Raw genomic sequence first — 15,895 nt, 5'->3', positions numbered from 1 at the left:
TGGGGGGGGGGGGGGGGGGGGGGGGTTTGTGAGTCCGTGTAGTGTTTCTGTTACTGTTGAGGATGAAGATGTACAGAAAAAACTGAGACCGTGTCAGCAGATCGTTTGGTGAGAAACTAACACATATATTGATGACCGTGACGTTTCTTGAACCCATAAAAGATTGAAGGCAAAGCCACAGTGATTGTGTTCTATTAGTGCGCTGTGACCCTGCAAGGTAATATCTCTTGTCTGCTTTACTTGACTCCTATTATACACTAAGATGCTCAGACACAAACAGAGCTGTATGCATTTGCTGTGACATTTGTAAATGTGTATAAAATTAGTGTTTTTAAAAAAAAAAAAAAATGTTTGATGCACTATAATCTGTGTCCAGTTGTAGCAGTTTGTTGGTTTTGTCTGTGTTTGCACATTTGAAGATGGAAAACCCAACTTTGGAGATGAGATCTACAACTTAACTACCATAATTTAGCACAAAAGCAAAATGATCTCTCATCATGACCTAATATGTCACCTAATTGTTTATATGTTTCACCAGCTTCCTCTTTTATATTACCAGGAAAAGTGACAATGGCAGCAATAGTAACGGGCCTCATCCCAATCCTGAGAACAGCAGTGGATACCACCGCCACCTACAAGTGCCGCTCCCTGTGGTTCGGCCTGCTGTGTGTCCGACTTGTGGTCCTCTTCTTTGCTGAGCTGCCCTTCAGCAAACTGGATGCTGACTTCACCTGCAATAGCAGCACCCCCGATGTCTGCACGAAATTCTGTTTTAATGAACGATTCGACAAGCCCATGATAGTGGCTTGGAACTTCATGTTTGTCGTGGTTGTCATCTCTGTCCTGCTCATGGAGTTGTTCACCTCCCACCTCCGCACAATGGCGCAGAAGAGGAGCTTCAGGATGAAGGCGGATGAGAAGCCGGAGACTCAGGGGGCAGAGGAAGCTCAGACGGTGGTAGGCAGGGGCAAGATGATCATAGATCTCCACAAAGACAGGAGCACCGTAGGCTTCTACCTGCTCAGCATAGCTCTGCGGATTCTGGTTGAAGCCTGCTTTTTATTTTTGCTGCTTTATTGGAACCTGCACGCACTCCGTGATGAACACACGTGTACAAAAGAAGGCTGCAAATATGTTTGCATTTTGAGGGCTGCCCCGGAGAAGCGCATGTCTATTTATGCTTTAGCTTCTATCTCAGGCATAATCATTATTTGCTCAGTTTTGTTTTGCGTTTACTCTATTGTCCACTACCTCTGCAACGCTTAAATATCAGACTCCATGTACATATTCCGTGGGTATGAAATGTGCATACATACATATCCTGTTAATTTTGTGTCTTATATTTCTATAAACAGAGCTTTATGGTTATAATTAGGAATATTATACATGTATAGTACTACTGAAATAAAAATCTCAAAAACTGCTTTGTTGCATTTCGTTATGTTAACTTTTGTTTTAGAGTTGTTAAAAAAAAAAGTGCTATGAGATCTATTTTGCTGACATAAAGGATCTGGGTGTTGGCTTCATGGTGGTGTTTCTGAATCATGTCTTTACTTGGTCAGTGCACAAACTCAGGCGCAAGCGACACTGTCAAACACAAAAGCAGTTCTAACTGTAAAACTGCATCAGTAGTTTTCTTGTGTAACATAAAAAAAAAAAATCAAGCATGAGAAATGAGGTGTGAGATATACTGTAATGCATTATTTACAATGTGAAATATTTGAGGGATATCCATCCAGCCAAATAATCAAAGTCTAAGTGCAGCATTTGGCCTCGGCATTCAGACTCGAGTTGCTTTCCAACGAGGTAAAAGGGGAAGGAGGACAGTTGGCTGGGCTTGTGTTTATTCTGAGATAGATTTCTTGTTTCTCTGCTTCATGGTGTAGAACAGCGCTGCAGCAGCGTCTGTGATAGACTGGCGGGAAGAGAAGAAAGGAGGATTTATAGAAAAAGGAATCTGGACAGCATAGTAAGTATTCTAATGAGAAGCAGTATAAGAGAATGAATTACCTGTGAGTCTGAGCTGACGGTGTTTTTCTGGGGAGGGGAAAGGAATTAAGTGTAAAAGAAGTCTAATGTGATGCATTCAATCTAATAATAAAAACACACAGTAAAAGCTCACCTGTGTGCAGTTGGTGTAAATCGGCTCCATGGTTTTAACCCATTCGTTGTATGTTTGTTCTGCCTCTGCACTGTGGTTATGCTTTCTGAAAACAGACAAACATTATGCATAAATCATTATCTTGATATTACCAAGATAAGGAATATAAAACATACAGTTCTGTGCAAAAGCCTTGACCCAATCTTCATTTCTTCATAGTGGTCTTGAGCAATAGGTTCTGGATTTCTTGATGCCTTTGGACATTGGCTGCTTTTCCTTCTTTCATTTATTTATTCATTTATTTTTAGAAATGATCTGACACAGGACCTGAGAGATGCATCTGACCCTTCAGTTGATGCATCTGCTGTTCACTGAAGCCTCATCAGAAATGGCCTCAGTGGAAAGGTGGCTATGAAGAAGCCATTCTTAAGGAAGAGAAACAGGAGAAAAAGGCTGATGTGTGCCAAATTACACAAGAACTGCACTGAACAGGTTTTATGGAGCGATGAGCCCATAAATGTTACATTTTTAGGTTGAATTCTCAAAATATATGGATGCGGTCAGGCGAGAGGAACAGCAGTGATTGTCTAACGCCATCTGTAAAACACGATGGCGGCTCTGTCAAAGTTTGGGGTTGCATTTCAGGCAGTGGTGTTGGAGATTTTGTCAAAATTGCTGGAAATATGAATGCAAAATATACCAGCGAGATTTTGTTTCACCATGCATTACAATCTGGAAAGCATCTGATTGGCAGTGGCTTTATTTTTCAGTATGACAATGATCCCAAGCACAGAGTGGAACACCATCAGTCATGAATTGGCCTCCCCAGAGCCCCAACATGAACATTATTGAACCAGTGTGGGCAGAAAACAGAACAAAAGACAGCCAACATCCAAAGAAGAACTTTGAGTGTTCTTCAAGAACCCTGGAGAACTATTCCTGAGGACTGCTTAAAAGAAATGACAAGAAAGCTCAACTACGAGACTTCAGGCTGTGTTTAAGAATAAAGGTTTCCACACCAAATATCGACCTTTGTTGTGGAAACTTTAACAATAACCTGCAACGCACACAGTGAGCGTTTTGAAGTGATTTAAGCAGATGGAGCCTCAATATCTGTTACAGTGTGAGACCATAAGGCCCATTTGTAGCACACATGCATACAACTAAGTGAGAAAGTGATATTACTATTACTAATGTGATATGATTAAATATGTGATTCAACCTTGTTAAAATTGCACAAACTGTTTTTGCTTGATAAACTATATTTCCATCAAATAAAGCATTTTTGGTGACTCAAGACTTTTGCACAGCACTGTAAATAAAGTCAACATGAGAACATTTAATACAATTTAAAAGGAAAAAGTGAAAAACCAAGATGCAGGGTAACCTTTGAATCAGAAAGTCTGGGATAATAATGGTCTTAAAAGCACAGGAAGCGCCTGAGCTTCTGCTTCTCAACGCAGTCATATTTCTCATCTAAATACCACATAATGCCAAATGTGCTTAAACTCATTTTTTCACCTTCTTATTTTCATACTTGTGTCATTTTGTCTGTCGATTCAGCCTTATTAAATGTCAGAATTCAGCATAAAACGATGGCCTTCAGTCAGAGGTCCCTGCTGCTACTCACATCGCTCTCTCAATAAGCTGCTTCTGCATGTCTCCTTCCCTCCTGGCGTAGAGCAAGCGACCTCTGACAGCCAGAGCGGCGCTGGCTTGTGACGAGTTGAGCTGAATGATGGCCAGACACAGTGAGGACAGCACTGCCGAGCTGGGGAGGGGGCACAATGTGTTCACAAGAGTGCTTCTCAACATTTACTGCATCGGCATTGCCATTATGTTAATGTGGAAAAACACACAGGCCCCTCTCTGGATCTGCTCAGACGATGAATTGCATGACCTTCACTGAGCGTGTGAAGACTGGGCTGAGCGCTTCATTTACTGTGTAACTAAATGTTAGAATGGATGAGGCATTATTTCTGCACGAAAGCTCTGGTATCTCAGCAACAGTCAGTCTCCTTGGATTATCGAAACCTGCTTTGCCTAAAGGTTCACTGAAATTGCCATAAAATAATACATCTAATCACTTGTTGTCCTGAGGGGCAGAACGTCTCGCTGATTAAAGATGTCAGAAGATAATGGCTTGTTTAAGCCATCCATAGACATGCAAATATCTCTGTGTAGTAAAGCTGCAAGTGGAGGAGAATTCAAAACTAAAAAGTAAATAAAGCATTGTAATTAAAGATTTGGCATTATCACCCGTCATCAGTAACTTCCCGGTCTGCAGTTATCAGTCTGAGCATGGTCCGCCCATTCCTCTGCCTGTACTTGATCTGCAGCTGGATGGATACACGGCTATTAGGAGATGGTGGCGGCACTATAAAGAAAAAAAAAAAAAAAAAAAAAAAAGGAGTGATTTGACAGTTTAAAAACAAAACAAAACGAGCTGTATGAATATTTTAACTCAAGAGGTATGAGTAAAATCTGCAATTACCCCTGCGTGTGAATCTGCGCCACACTGTTTCCTGCGTGTCATTCCCCTGACTCTCTCTCCCTGCCCTCCCGGCTGAGACTATCTGTGGTGGGTAAATGAGTTAAATGTTGCTCTGGCCTGCATGATCAGTCCCTGGTCAGTTTGGATCAAATGAAGCATTTTTCGCCCATCTGATGCACATATCTCAGAATTCAGGCTAAATCCCTCAAGGCAAGTGTTCAGTGATCCCGAGTTGAATTTGGCCTGTAAGTGAATCTGTTTATGTTGAATAAATTCAGATGGTAATTTACCAACACTAGATGGAAGAGCCTTTTACCAATGTGTTTTGCCACAGGGATTTCGTCTCTATAAAATACAGCTGGACACACTAAAGAAAATGCACAGCCATGGTGGGATCAGAGTAGAAGTCAGGGAACCATGACTTAATTTACTGAAATCTTCTTTTTCCTCTGCTGTATTTTTTCCCTGTTTCTTAGTTGTTATTGTCTTGTTTTTCCAAGTCCCAGTTATCAGTGTAACATGTCTGGGTCCATTTTGTTATGTTTGCTTTGTTAGTTTATGTTCAGATGCTGTGACTCTGGCTGCGTCTCACTTTGCAGTGTTGCAATGATCTCAAACTGAAATTTCTGTTTTTCATGGTTGGCAACAACAGAAATCACCACATGTCACACTTTCCTCAAAGACCTGGCAACACGCGGCAGCTGCGATATTATTGAGAAATTCAGCACAACTGCAGCTGAAACTGAGAAAATAAACGAGCCAGTGGCGTCAGTCTATAAGAGTGTTTATTTTCCTCACCTTCTGAGACCTTTTCATTTGCTCTAAACTGGAAGGTGATGTCTGTATCTGGGTCCACATTCCCCACCTGTCTGGTCCCTTTGTGTCCTGCCTCCTTCTCTCCCTTCATGCACCTTTACCCAAGGAGAACATGACTCAGTGCTTAGGGTCATTTAAATCTCTAGAGGACCAATTCAATGAGCTCATTTTAAGTAATTATGTGCAGTGCAGCTCTCACATTGATTTTGGCAGCAGTATAATTACAGTACAGTGTGTGGCAATGGTCCGGTTTTGAATGATCTGCTCAAACTCTGGATGCAGCCTGCTGGGACTGGCTATTACCACCTAGACTCAAAGGGAAAGCACAGATTGACACCATGAGATTGTGCATGATTTGATGAGTCATATGCTTCGCCATGGTTACAGTGCGCCTTACCTTTCCTCTAGTACGATCAGCAAGTTTCCCCAGCTCATCCAGTCTACAGTCTGTTCCCTCTATGGACAGCACAGACACTGTGACGCTAAAAAAAAGAAGAAATCTGAGGATCATCACAGTGCATCGAGACCTTTCATTGGGTAATATGAGTACTAGTGCTTTTAATAGAGACTTAAATACATAACTGCCTCAACAAGTTCATTCACTGTCTCTTTTTACGTTAGCGTAGAGCAGCGGTGTCAAACATAGGGCTCGCGGAGCCAGAACAGGCCCACCAAAGACTCCACTCTGGCCCACTGGATGAAGGGGGACTTTTCACTGTATTCAAGTTTTACAGCAGTATGTGATAAACTGTTAAATGACAGAAAATTTCCTGTTTTTACATGATCTATTATTTAAATTCATGTTTTTTCAGTGGGTCCAGAGTAAAGATATTTTCTGTAATTTTACACATTTATCATTTTCTTTTCTAAATGTACTTGTATATTGTTCACATGTTGAAATAAATTACCAATCAATCAATCAATCATGTCTGGCCCACTCAAGTTCAAACTTAAGTGAATTAGACATGCCTGACGTGGAAAATTTAGTTAGAGGTATGTGCTCACCCGTTATCAGCAGCAAACTCTCCCAGCTCCTGGTAGAAGATGGTAGATGAGACGGGAGTAAGAGCATCGGTGTCTTCCACTTCTAGATTTCCTAACTCTGTGTTGGCTTTCCCGTCTGTACAGATAATCACCTTCAAGATCAACAGGGAAAGAGAATCGGGAATGCACTGTTTAGAAAGCTGAACTGTAATTGATTACCACAAGGAGGTCTTAAAACATTTTCATGCAGTAAATATTTATATAGCCCAGCTAACTATATGGTTCAATCCACTTTTGGTAGGTAAAATAAAAAGCAGTTTGAGTCTAGCTGGAGAGATTTGTTGCATATTTTCCACCTTGCTCTCACTCTTTGTTTCCTGCCTGCCTTTATCCTGCTCACTTACCCGTAAAATTACAAAATCCTAAAGAAGCTCCATCAGCCAAAGGCCCAAATTCTCATTAGTGTTGTGACATAAGATTCAAGCAGGTAAGCAGGACGCATAAACTGGATAAAAACTGATTTGTTGGCCAAACTTACCTTTGAGCCTGGTTGTCTGGAGGCAATTGCAATTGCAAGCAGAGCAGCTGGACCCAGAGCGGTGGCTCCACTTGCAGACAGTCTTTCAAATAAATCAGCAATAGGAAGATCAATACATATAATGCAATAATCTAATTAAAACAAAACATCAAATTTTTTAAAAAAAGAATTTTTTTTCCATACCCCACAACTTGTCTTTCTAAATACTCCTTTGTCTGTGAAAGTGGAGGTGGACTAGGAAAACTGGCTGCAATCTCTTTCAAATAAAGGCTTTCAATCAACTGAGCCCCACTCAGACAACGTGATTTGAAATTCTCATATCCGTGCATTGTCACCTGAAGATGCAAACACCGAAAGATGAAAAAAAGTAGTAATAAATAAGTTTATACCAGATAATAAAGAAAACAGTGAGGAGAATCAAATAAAATCCACCGTAAAAAACAGCATTTAATGATTTTAGACAAGGAAAATTCCAGTGAAGCAGCTGTTTTGTACACTGAAGTGAAAACTTATAATAATTTTACAGCTTCCACCTCACCTCACTCCTCCTCCTATCAGAGAGAAGAACAAGGTACAGAAGGTTACCTGCCTAGTGACAGAGACCATTAGCCTCGTCACAGCAGGTAGTTTGCAGTAAATAGTATTATGATCATAGTTTGCGACAACAGCTAGCCTAGTTTGTGCTTGTTCTTCTTCCTCCTAACACAAAATGTAAGGTCAGCATGACTCTGCTCAGGAGCAGGCAGTGGAGATGCAAACAGCGTCACGTATGTACCTCATGGTTGAAGGAGATGAGCCCCACTCTTGTGCCAGGTTGTTGATCGTTTAATCTCTCAACGCACAGTGACACAGCTTCTTGGACAAACTGGTTAGAATAGAACAATCTTTGATTTGTAGCGTCTCTTCACATAATTGTCAAAAATAATATCACACAAAAATTCTCAGCCACAGATTTCAACTGGCAAATCCTTCAAGGTAACTTCAAAATAAGGAGAAAAAAGAAAGACAACTCACCTGGAGACGGGATTTATTCACAGTATGCTCTCCCTCTGACACCTAAAAACAGTAGAGACGCCACAGGTTGTATTCATGAACACCTGCTGTCACAAACAGCCTCGTGATGCCAAGTGTCTGTAGTGTTGTTGTACCTCGGAGGTGATTTTCATTGAGCCTGATACATCAATGCAGAAGAGCAGCAGAGGATCCGTATCGCACAAAGGCTTTTCATTAGGATTGAGTAAAAAGAGTTCGTCCTGGTAACCATTTAGAGGACTCTGCAGTAAACTGGGCGTGTTGGAAAAACTGGAGGATTTACAGAAATAACACTCATCAACCTGAAATGCAGCAAAAGGAGAGAACACAAACTCAGGATCATTTAAACCAGACAAGTTGTCCATGTTTCCTTATGATGTGATCAACAATGTGCACGCTTCTTTCAGGTTATCCATTTCTGAGATCAGCGCCTCTGAAATGTGAATTAATAGTTATCGGTTTTCAGGTTTAATACGATGCAATTACCGTATTGTCATAGCAAGTGTCCACCACGGAGCCACATTGGGAGCAGAGGCTGTGTACTCCCTGTATGGGGTCAACTGGAAAAGAACAAAAAGGTCATTGCCACCATGAAGTATGAACTGAAATCAAACTAGATTTTTTCAAAAACAGAATCACAGCCAATCAGATTAATTTTTATTGGTATGATGTTGATGTGGTGATAAAGGTTTACTTACCTTTTTCCTCTGAGAGTAATTTTCCTAAACTTACAAGAACAACATTAGGATTTCCTGGCAGATCTGCTGATTCTGGGTTTGGAATAAATTAAGCATTAAAAATATGCATTTCATACTACATCAGTTTTGTAATGGCTCAGCAGGGACTGCTGTAATCACCTTTAGCACTAGGGGATAGAGGAGTGTTCGGAGAGGTTGAAGGAAGTGAGTGGGACGAAGGTAACGGCATTATGTACTCGGGGACTAAATTCATGAATTCAGGTCTTGGAGGGATGACTCGGGCTAAGATGAGAGGAGAAGAAAGGAGGATGATCTGGATGAGGATGTCCAATCAAATTAAACTGTGTTAATAAGATAAAGAATGTTGCCTTTTACCTTGTGATGACACAATGCCAGAATCAGCCGGCAGGTTCACTTCGCCACCAGTGCCTTCTGGTACACTGTTAGAGTAGTTTGGGTCCTGGGGTTGTGCATTTAAATCCGGCTCAGTTTTTGGGACATCATAGGCAAGTTCTTGGTTGATGATACTTGATTGAGGGCAAATGAGCGGCTGGTCGTAAGAACATGGCTCTGATCTGGTTTTCAGGGGAGGTGGAAGAAGAGCTGGTAAAAACAAGCAGAAACAGAGTGTTGATCATAAATCTACTAAACTGCAGATTGTGCTAATGAGGCACAGTAAGAACCCAAACCTAAGACTCAAAGGCTGACATGAAGGCGCAAAAGATGAAGGTTTATTACAACAAAGCCAACATAGCGGGAAGGAGACATGCTTATTTATACACAAGGAGGGTAATCAGGGGAATGGGAAACAGGAGGGTGATGGCACACAGCTGGACATAATCAGGGAACAGAGAGGAAGTAAAACTAAACACAAGACACAAAGGATGAAAAAAAAACTACAAAATAAAACAGGAAATGTAGAAAGTTCCGACCCTACAAGGAGTTTGAACCCAGGAGCTTCTTGCTGTGAGATCAAGTAATAACCACTGCACCACAGTGCAACCCTGTTGTGTGTGTATATGTGTGTGTGTTTGTTTTTTTAAACAACCACAACAGCAATGACCACAAAAAGAACTCTTAAAAATGGCTGCATTAGTCTAAGTAACTGATAAAATAGCATCCAACCTTTATGTGTGGTTTCTGTGTGGTTGGATGCTAAATGTAGTGTGAGCAGTTTAAAATAATACATTCAAATGACAATATCAGTGCTACATTCACTGTACCTGTCTTTTTAGGTGGTGTTGGCTGCTCAGGTTTTACACTGTTCAAAGAAGCTGCTGCCAGTATAGTATTTTCATAGAAAACAGAGTTCTCCAGGACTTTCTTCACATCCTTGCTATTTTCTGACTCTGTCTCAAGGTGCTTTCTTGGTGGGACAGGCGGCGGAGGAGGAGGAGACTGAGGACGAAGCCGAGGATTAGGAGGAAGAAGAGCTAATAAAAAACAAACAAAATACAAATTAATAGAATAGAATAAAAAGAAAAATCTGTGCAGTGTTGACCTTTGTGCTGTGACTCAGGTGGCTTTTACTGAGTAAACTACGTAAAAGTAAGCTCTACTCTAATACACACAGGAGAGGATGTGTGCAACTGCTTGAATAATGGGACGACCAAACAGTCGTCCAGAAAGCTCAGATGAAAGAAAAATCCACCTACAGATACTTTTACGTAGTTATGCATCATCAGCGTGTGATATTCAAAGCAAATATCTAAAGTCTGCAAATTTAAATAGTCTGTTTTTATTTATATGAAAGAAACTATATCATGATGTTTTTTTGTTTTGCTTTGCTTTGCTTTTGTTTCATTTGTTTGTTTGTTTAATTTAAGACTAAAATAAATTTAAATGAATTAGAGGTAAAATTTGAGGGGGTAGGGTCAAATAAGTGTATACTTCTGCCTACTCCTTTTCAAACAATGATATTATGTAATGATGGTGAATGTATATGTTTGAAATAAAAAATAAAATGAACTGATATGAAAGTTGTTATTTTGTGCTTATATGTTCTTTAATCTGTTTTCATAGTTTTATACTAGCTAACAACTTCAAACATTTCCTTTGGCAGAGACAGTAAACAGGTTACAAATGTAGCTGAAAGTATCAGCTTTGTGTCTATTAGAAGGATTTCACCATCAGCAGTGTCTATTTAAACCTGCAACTGCAGAATCTGATGTTTCCTGTTCTTGTTACGCATAGCTGAAATACTTTCTTTTGTCAGAGTTGACCAACTGTAAAGTGTCTGTGTCTATTTAGCAGCCAGTGGGACAGAAGCAAAAAACAAGTTGACACAGGAATGTAACATCTGAATTTTAAAAAATTAGTATGACTTCCATAACTTAAATTTCCCCTGTGGTAACGCATGCCGGTGTTTGACTGAGATCATACCTGAACGTTTAGTGATGTTTGGATAGCGTCTCTCCTTCTGACTCAATGATGGCGGCACATAAACAAACCCACAAGCAAATTCCATCGTGACTCTACCTGCCAGTGACAGAAATGACGCGATTAAACAAGACAATGAGTGACATTTAAATCAGGACGCAGTCCCACCCAAAGTATTTAAATAACTGTTAGCACAGATGTCCCTGAGTTGCAACTACTGTAAAAAAAAAAGAAAAAAAAAAAGGAAAACAAAATTAGGTGACATGAACGGATTCTTTAAACACAAGTAAGTAAAAGTACTTACAACATAGAAAGTTCTTTGAATTCAATCCGTACAGTACAGCGAAAAATATACTTTCAACTCCGTCTGGTCTCAGAAATGTTTCAGTTGCTGTTCTGCGTCGTGTCTTTCATTGAGTTATGTCTCAGACATCTCATCCAACAGGTTTCTTTCCTCAAGAGACTTCACTCGTAGTTTGCTGTGAGGGTGTTTACCCAACTGTGCTTAAAAAATATCCCGAGTGTTGGCAAAATGGATGAATGTGCTGGGAAACAGGAACATTTGTGTCTTTTTTAAACCTCCAGTTTTAAACTTATTTTCTACTTCACCTACTGGTTATTCCAACCATAACAATCCATCCATCCATCCATCTAATTCATGGTCACAGAGGGATGGCTGGAGCCTATTCCAGCTGTCATAGGTGGAGAAGTGGGGTACAACATTTACGCTGTCATCCAAAATGTTGGCACAAAATTCAACTATGAATTTTTTAGTTTTTTGTGGGTTTTTTAAATTTTCTTTTTTTCTTACTTCAGTATATCACAATCCTCTCTGGACAAACACCCATTTTCAGTTCAGTCCTTGTACCTGATCAGGAGGGGTTTTGTTTGTTAAGCCAGCTAACACTGACCTATGAATCTTTCAAACATAAAAAAGGTGCCAACTACATAACTAAAACATAACAAACATAAATAACAAAAAAATTACAGAAAAAGAAATTTACAAAGCAGTTGTAAATTGTATCTTTAGGCACTTTGTTACTAGCAGCCTGTTGTAAAACAGATGATTTGTTTCCAAAATCATGGCCAATTGCCAAACCATTTGGCTACTGGCCAGAAACCTGGACTATATCAGCATGTTGTGCAATGTGCTCTAAAAAAACCCTAAAAAACTAGTGGCAGATCTACTAAAAAACCTACAGCAGATGAACAGTATCTTTTTCTGTCATCATGCGCTAAGAAACGGGAAAAAATCCAGCAAAGATCTGACACAAGATCCGACAGAGGCATCTGAGTCTTCAGTTGATCCATCTACTGTTCACTGAAGCCTCATCAGAAATGCTCTCAGTGGAAGGGTGGCTGCAAAGAAGCCATTCTTAGGGAAGGAAACTGTGAGAAAAGGCTCAAATGTACCAAATTACGGAAGAACTGCACTTAAATCAATGGCAACTCATCTCATGAAGTGACAATCCAATATTTACATTTTTGGTTTAAACTGTCAGATTGTACAAAGGCGGTCAGGCGAGAGGTACAGCAGTGAGTGTCTGTAAAACATGGTAGAGGCTCAGTCATGGTTTAGGATTGCATTTCAGCCATGGGTGTTGGAGATTTTGTCAAAATTGACAGAATTACGAACACAGAAAAGTGCTGTCAGATTTTGATTCACCATGCAATACCATCTGGTAAGTGATTGGCAACAGCTTCATTTTCCAGCTTGACAATGACAAAAGCATTCACTAGATCTGGAAAAAGAAATGATATGATAACTATATTTGTATAGCACTTTTGTTTTACAGTGACAAACAGTTACAAAGTGCTTCACAGTTTGAATAAAACCACACATTCAAAACAATAATACATATTGCAGCACACAGACACACGGTCAATCACATGGTTAACTAAAAAGTGACCATTTAAAACAAACCACTGATTCAGCTGACCTTAAGTACCTGAATGTGTTCCAGAGTTTATGTACTAGAACCTCAAAAGCATAATCACCTCTGGTTTTAAATAGAGATGGACCGATCCGATATTACGTATCGGTATCGGTCCGATACTGACCTAAATTACTGGATCGGATATCGGAGAAAAATAAAAAATGTAATCCGATCCATTAAATATCACGAAAGCACCTCACAAAACTTGCAACACACCGTAACTCACCTCAGGTTAGCACGTCGGAGCAGTATGGATCACGTGATAGAGCGGCTGTGGCATGCGGGACCTGTTGGTGGTCTGCATAGCATTTGGAGCTTCGCTAGCAACCCGGCATTTCATCTCCGACAAAGTTATCCCGAGAGAAGTAAAGCAAGTGTGTAAGTCCATCTCTGAATTTTTGTAAAGCATTCCTGCGTTAAGCTTAACAAGCGATATATGGAGCGACTGCCTCTTCTTGCTGCTACTTCAATCATGAAACTGCTTAACGATCAGCTGATCGGCTTTTCTGTCGCTAGTCCGTCTCTCTTGTTTGCTTTTGGCCCACTTTGCACCAGAAAGAGGAAACCAGCGCGTTTAACCTTGATCAGCTGTTGTTAGAATGTATTTAATATTACTTTCTACTCCAGGATCTTTTTCTACGTAGCTGACAGCTGGTAACTATGCAGGGGCGGATCTAGCAAAGTTTAGCCAGGGGGGCCGATAGGGCATGAACAGGGAAAAGGGGGAACAAAGACATACTTTTCTTTCTTATTCTCATTTAAAATGTCTAGCTTTTAATAAATAATTATCTGACAGCCAAAGTTTTAATTTGATGCAAAATGAATAGAAGTCCATTACTGTATATAGTAACTATTAAGTCTAATATACCCTAGTAAGCTATACTACTTTTTCCTTTGGGAAGGTACCATCTGTGCAGTCTGCAATTTTGTTGAAGAAAGATGTTGAATCTATTTAATATTTCTTGAAAAATAATTGATTTCTGTGCATTTTTTTTTTCACACTGCATCAAATTAAGGTTGATTACGTCGATTAAGCATCATGAGGTGGAGCGTGAGGGGTGGTTCCCTATTTTTTATTTATTTATTTTTGTTGTTGCTGGGAGTTGGAACCCTATTAGTTAGGTTGCTTAATATTTATGCTAAGTACTCTTTAAAATACCAGAATAGGGAGGATGGTGTAGGTTTAAGTTTATTAGATTGATCAGTATTGCTGTACTATGAAATATTTTTTTTTGCATACAGGTATAACAGAATAGCTTTAGTGTAGTTGTTGTTTTAAACTTGAGTATGAACTTATACAAAATGCAGCAAGATATTTAAAAAACAGTTTTGTTGATTAAAAAATACCATATCGGATTCATATCTGTATCGGCAGATATCCAAATTTATGATATCGGTATCGGTATCGGACATAAAAAAGTGGTATCGTGCCATCTCTAGTTTTAAAATAATGGTGTCAGATTATAATCAGATTATCTGACAGGCTAACTGTCATGGTCCCAACTGGCCAGGAGGGTTTTTCTCTTCTTTTCTTTTTCTTTTTTTGTCTTTCTCAGTGTGTTTCTATAAACTCAGTTGGAGGGATGGACTTGATTTTCTGTCTGACCCACCCTTTGGATGGTGCTGGGATTCCTGGGGTTCACACCTTCAGTCAATTCACATAATCAGGCAGTGCATTATTTAAGGACTGGCTGGTTATTAGTAATTTGATCAACTTTTTTGCCCTTTCATTATTTCTTTTTGTAGTTTTATAACTGAAGCTGGATTATTCAAAAAGACGTCTCTGGTCCTGATTCATCACGCTTACCTGTTTCTCTCTGACTGGTATTCTTGGTTTGGAAAAGATTTCCCCGAAAATGTTCTCCATCTCCTCCTGGATTCTTCTGGCTGTAAACCTTCACATGTAGTCACCAATCTGTGAAAGTAAGAATTAAATTCTATTCCACCCAAATTAAAATTGCAGTTGAACTCCTGTCTCGTTCCCATTGAGCTACACTTACTGGAGTTAATTATTTCTATTCCCACATTACCAGTAAATAAAATCTGTAAACCACTGCCAGCATAGAGTCCTGCATTTGAGTCGGCGTTCTTCTTAATTATGATATGACAGCTAATAGGTCTCAGAAGCTCTGCTATATATGTACGAGCCTGTAAAAACACACAATGGAAGACTATCTAGTTATGGATCGGCCTCCCCAGTGTCGTTTTGTCAAACTGTTGAAATCATGAATGCAGAAAAGTATAGTCAGATTTTATTTCACCATGCAATACCATCTGGCAATGATCCCAAACCCACTGCCAGTGCAATAAAAAACACTACCTGTGCACTCAAAGTACTTTACACAACATGCCTCATTCACTCAAGCACTTTTTTTCTATACTTTTTCCTACTTAAGTGTTTTCTATCCAAAATTCACGCTCCAATGGATGCATCAGAGAGCAACTCGGGTTTAGGATATTTGGCATGCAGAGTAGTCAGCGATTGAACCACCAGCCTTCACGATTAGTAGATGACCTGTCCTACCTAGCTACAGCCACCCAGGTGAAAGCATATCTGGGTAGAAAACAGACAGCAGAATCTCCCTAGAACTAAGCCCTCAACAATATCGAAGCAGTGTGGGATCATCTTGACAGAGAATGGAACAAAAGGAAAAAACATCCAAAGAAGAGATTTGAATGTTCTTCAAGAAGCCTGGAGAAATCTTCCAGATGACTACTTAACACGAAGGTTTTCCTGAGAGTTTAGGCAATGTTGAAGAATAAAGGTAGTCACATCAAGTATTGACCTTGAGCTTGTTAGAGTTGTACAAACATTTATTTCTTTATTATTATTGCTTTTTTTCAAGATAATTAGAGGTATAGGCTTGGTTTTTACCATATATACTGGTACTGTATTTTCTGTATTTCAAAATCTGC

At 39.7% G+C, this 15,895-nt stretch overlaps 2 protein-coding genes across 4 annotated transcripts; one reads left to right on the top strand and one right to left on the bottom strand.

Annotated features, from left to right (window-relative positions):
* The first annotated feature begins 34 nt into the window (after positions 1 to 34).
* gjz1 (gap junction protein zeta 1) lies at positions 35 to 1,458 on the top strand. The gene has a single exon (XM_085465922.1). It carries the CDS (start codon positions 508 to 510, stop codon positions 1,264 to 1,266), a length of 759 nt encoding a protein of 252 aa, XP_085322048.1. The 5' UTR covers positions 35 to 507; the 3' UTR covers positions 1,267 to 1,458.
* Positions 1,459 to 1,674: 216 nt separating this feature from the next.
* LOC146702864 (circularly permutated Ras protein 1-like) lies at positions 1,675 to 15,893 on the bottom strand. Of its 3 annotated transcripts, none has more exons than XM_085465900.1 (21): positions 14,787 to 15,893; positions 11,046 to 11,141; positions 9,887 to 10,096; positions 9,039 to 9,266; positions 8,823 to 8,945; positions 8,664 to 8,735; positions 8,452 to 8,525; positions 8,082 to 8,267; positions 7,948 to 7,989; positions 7,709 to 7,798; positions 7,117 to 7,268; positions 6,934 to 7,015; positions 6,417 to 6,547; positions 5,809 to 5,893; positions 5,611 to 5,717; positions 5,394 to 5,506; positions 4,361 to 4,478; positions 3,732 to 3,872; positions 2,123 to 2,207; positions 2,011 to 2,037; positions 1,675 to 1,915 (listed from the first exon to the last, which is right to left on the bottom strand). In XM_085465900.1, exons 2-21 carry the CDS (start codon positions 11,128 to 11,130, stop codon positions 1,844 to 1,846), a joined length of 2,223 nt encoding a protein of 740 aa, XP_085322026.1. In that variant the 5' UTR covers positions 11,131 to 11,141; positions 14,787 to 15,893; the 3' UTR covers positions 1,675 to 1,843. The 3 variants fall into 3 exon arrangements, with proteins under 3 accessions (XP_085322026.1, XP_085322025.1, XP_085322027.1); XM_085465899.1 differs by lacking the exon at positions 14,787 to 15,893 and adding an exon at positions 11,347 to 11,510; XM_085465901.1 differs by lacking the exons at positions 1,675 to 1,915; positions 2,011 to 2,037; positions 2,123 to 2,207; positions 3,732 to 3,872; positions 14,787 to 15,893 and adding exons at positions 4,596 to 4,677; positions 11,347 to 11,519 and having other exon boundaries at positions 4,415 to 4,478.
* Between the last annotated feature and the right edge of the window lie 2 nt (positions 15,894 to 15,895).

Source organism: Copadichromis virginalis, linkage group LG8 (genome assembly GCF_057382275.1).
Source record: "Copadichromis virginalis isolate Kocher_CV1m ecotype Utaka linkage group LG8, C_Virginalis_male_GT1.1, whole genome shotgun sequence".
Taxonomy (NCBI): Eukaryota; Metazoa; Chordata; class Actinopteri; order Cichliformes; family Cichlidae; genus Copadichromis; species Copadichromis virginalis.
Note: the sequence above shows the minus strand (reverse complement) of the source record. Positions and strands in the feature narration are given on the sequence as shown.

Excerpts from the sequence above, each read along its gene's own strand:
- gjz1 (XM_085465922.1), top strand. The coding sequence starts at position 508 with ATGTCACCTAATTGTTTATATGTTTCACCAGCTTCCTCTTTTATATTA.
- LOC146702864 (XM_085465900.1), bottom strand. The coding sequence starts at position 11,130 with ATGGAATTTGCTTGTGGGTTTGTTTATGTGCCGCCATCATTGAGTCAG. Across the intron at positions 8,526-8,663 it reads ATTACTCTCAGAGGAAAAAG|TTGACCCCATACAGGGAGTA; the intron begins GTAAGTAAACCT and ends GTTCTTTTCCAG. Across the intron at positions 7,269-7,708 it reads TCATCTCCTTCAACCATGAG|GTGACAATGCACGGATATGA; the intron begins GTACATACGTGA and ends TTGCATCTTCAG.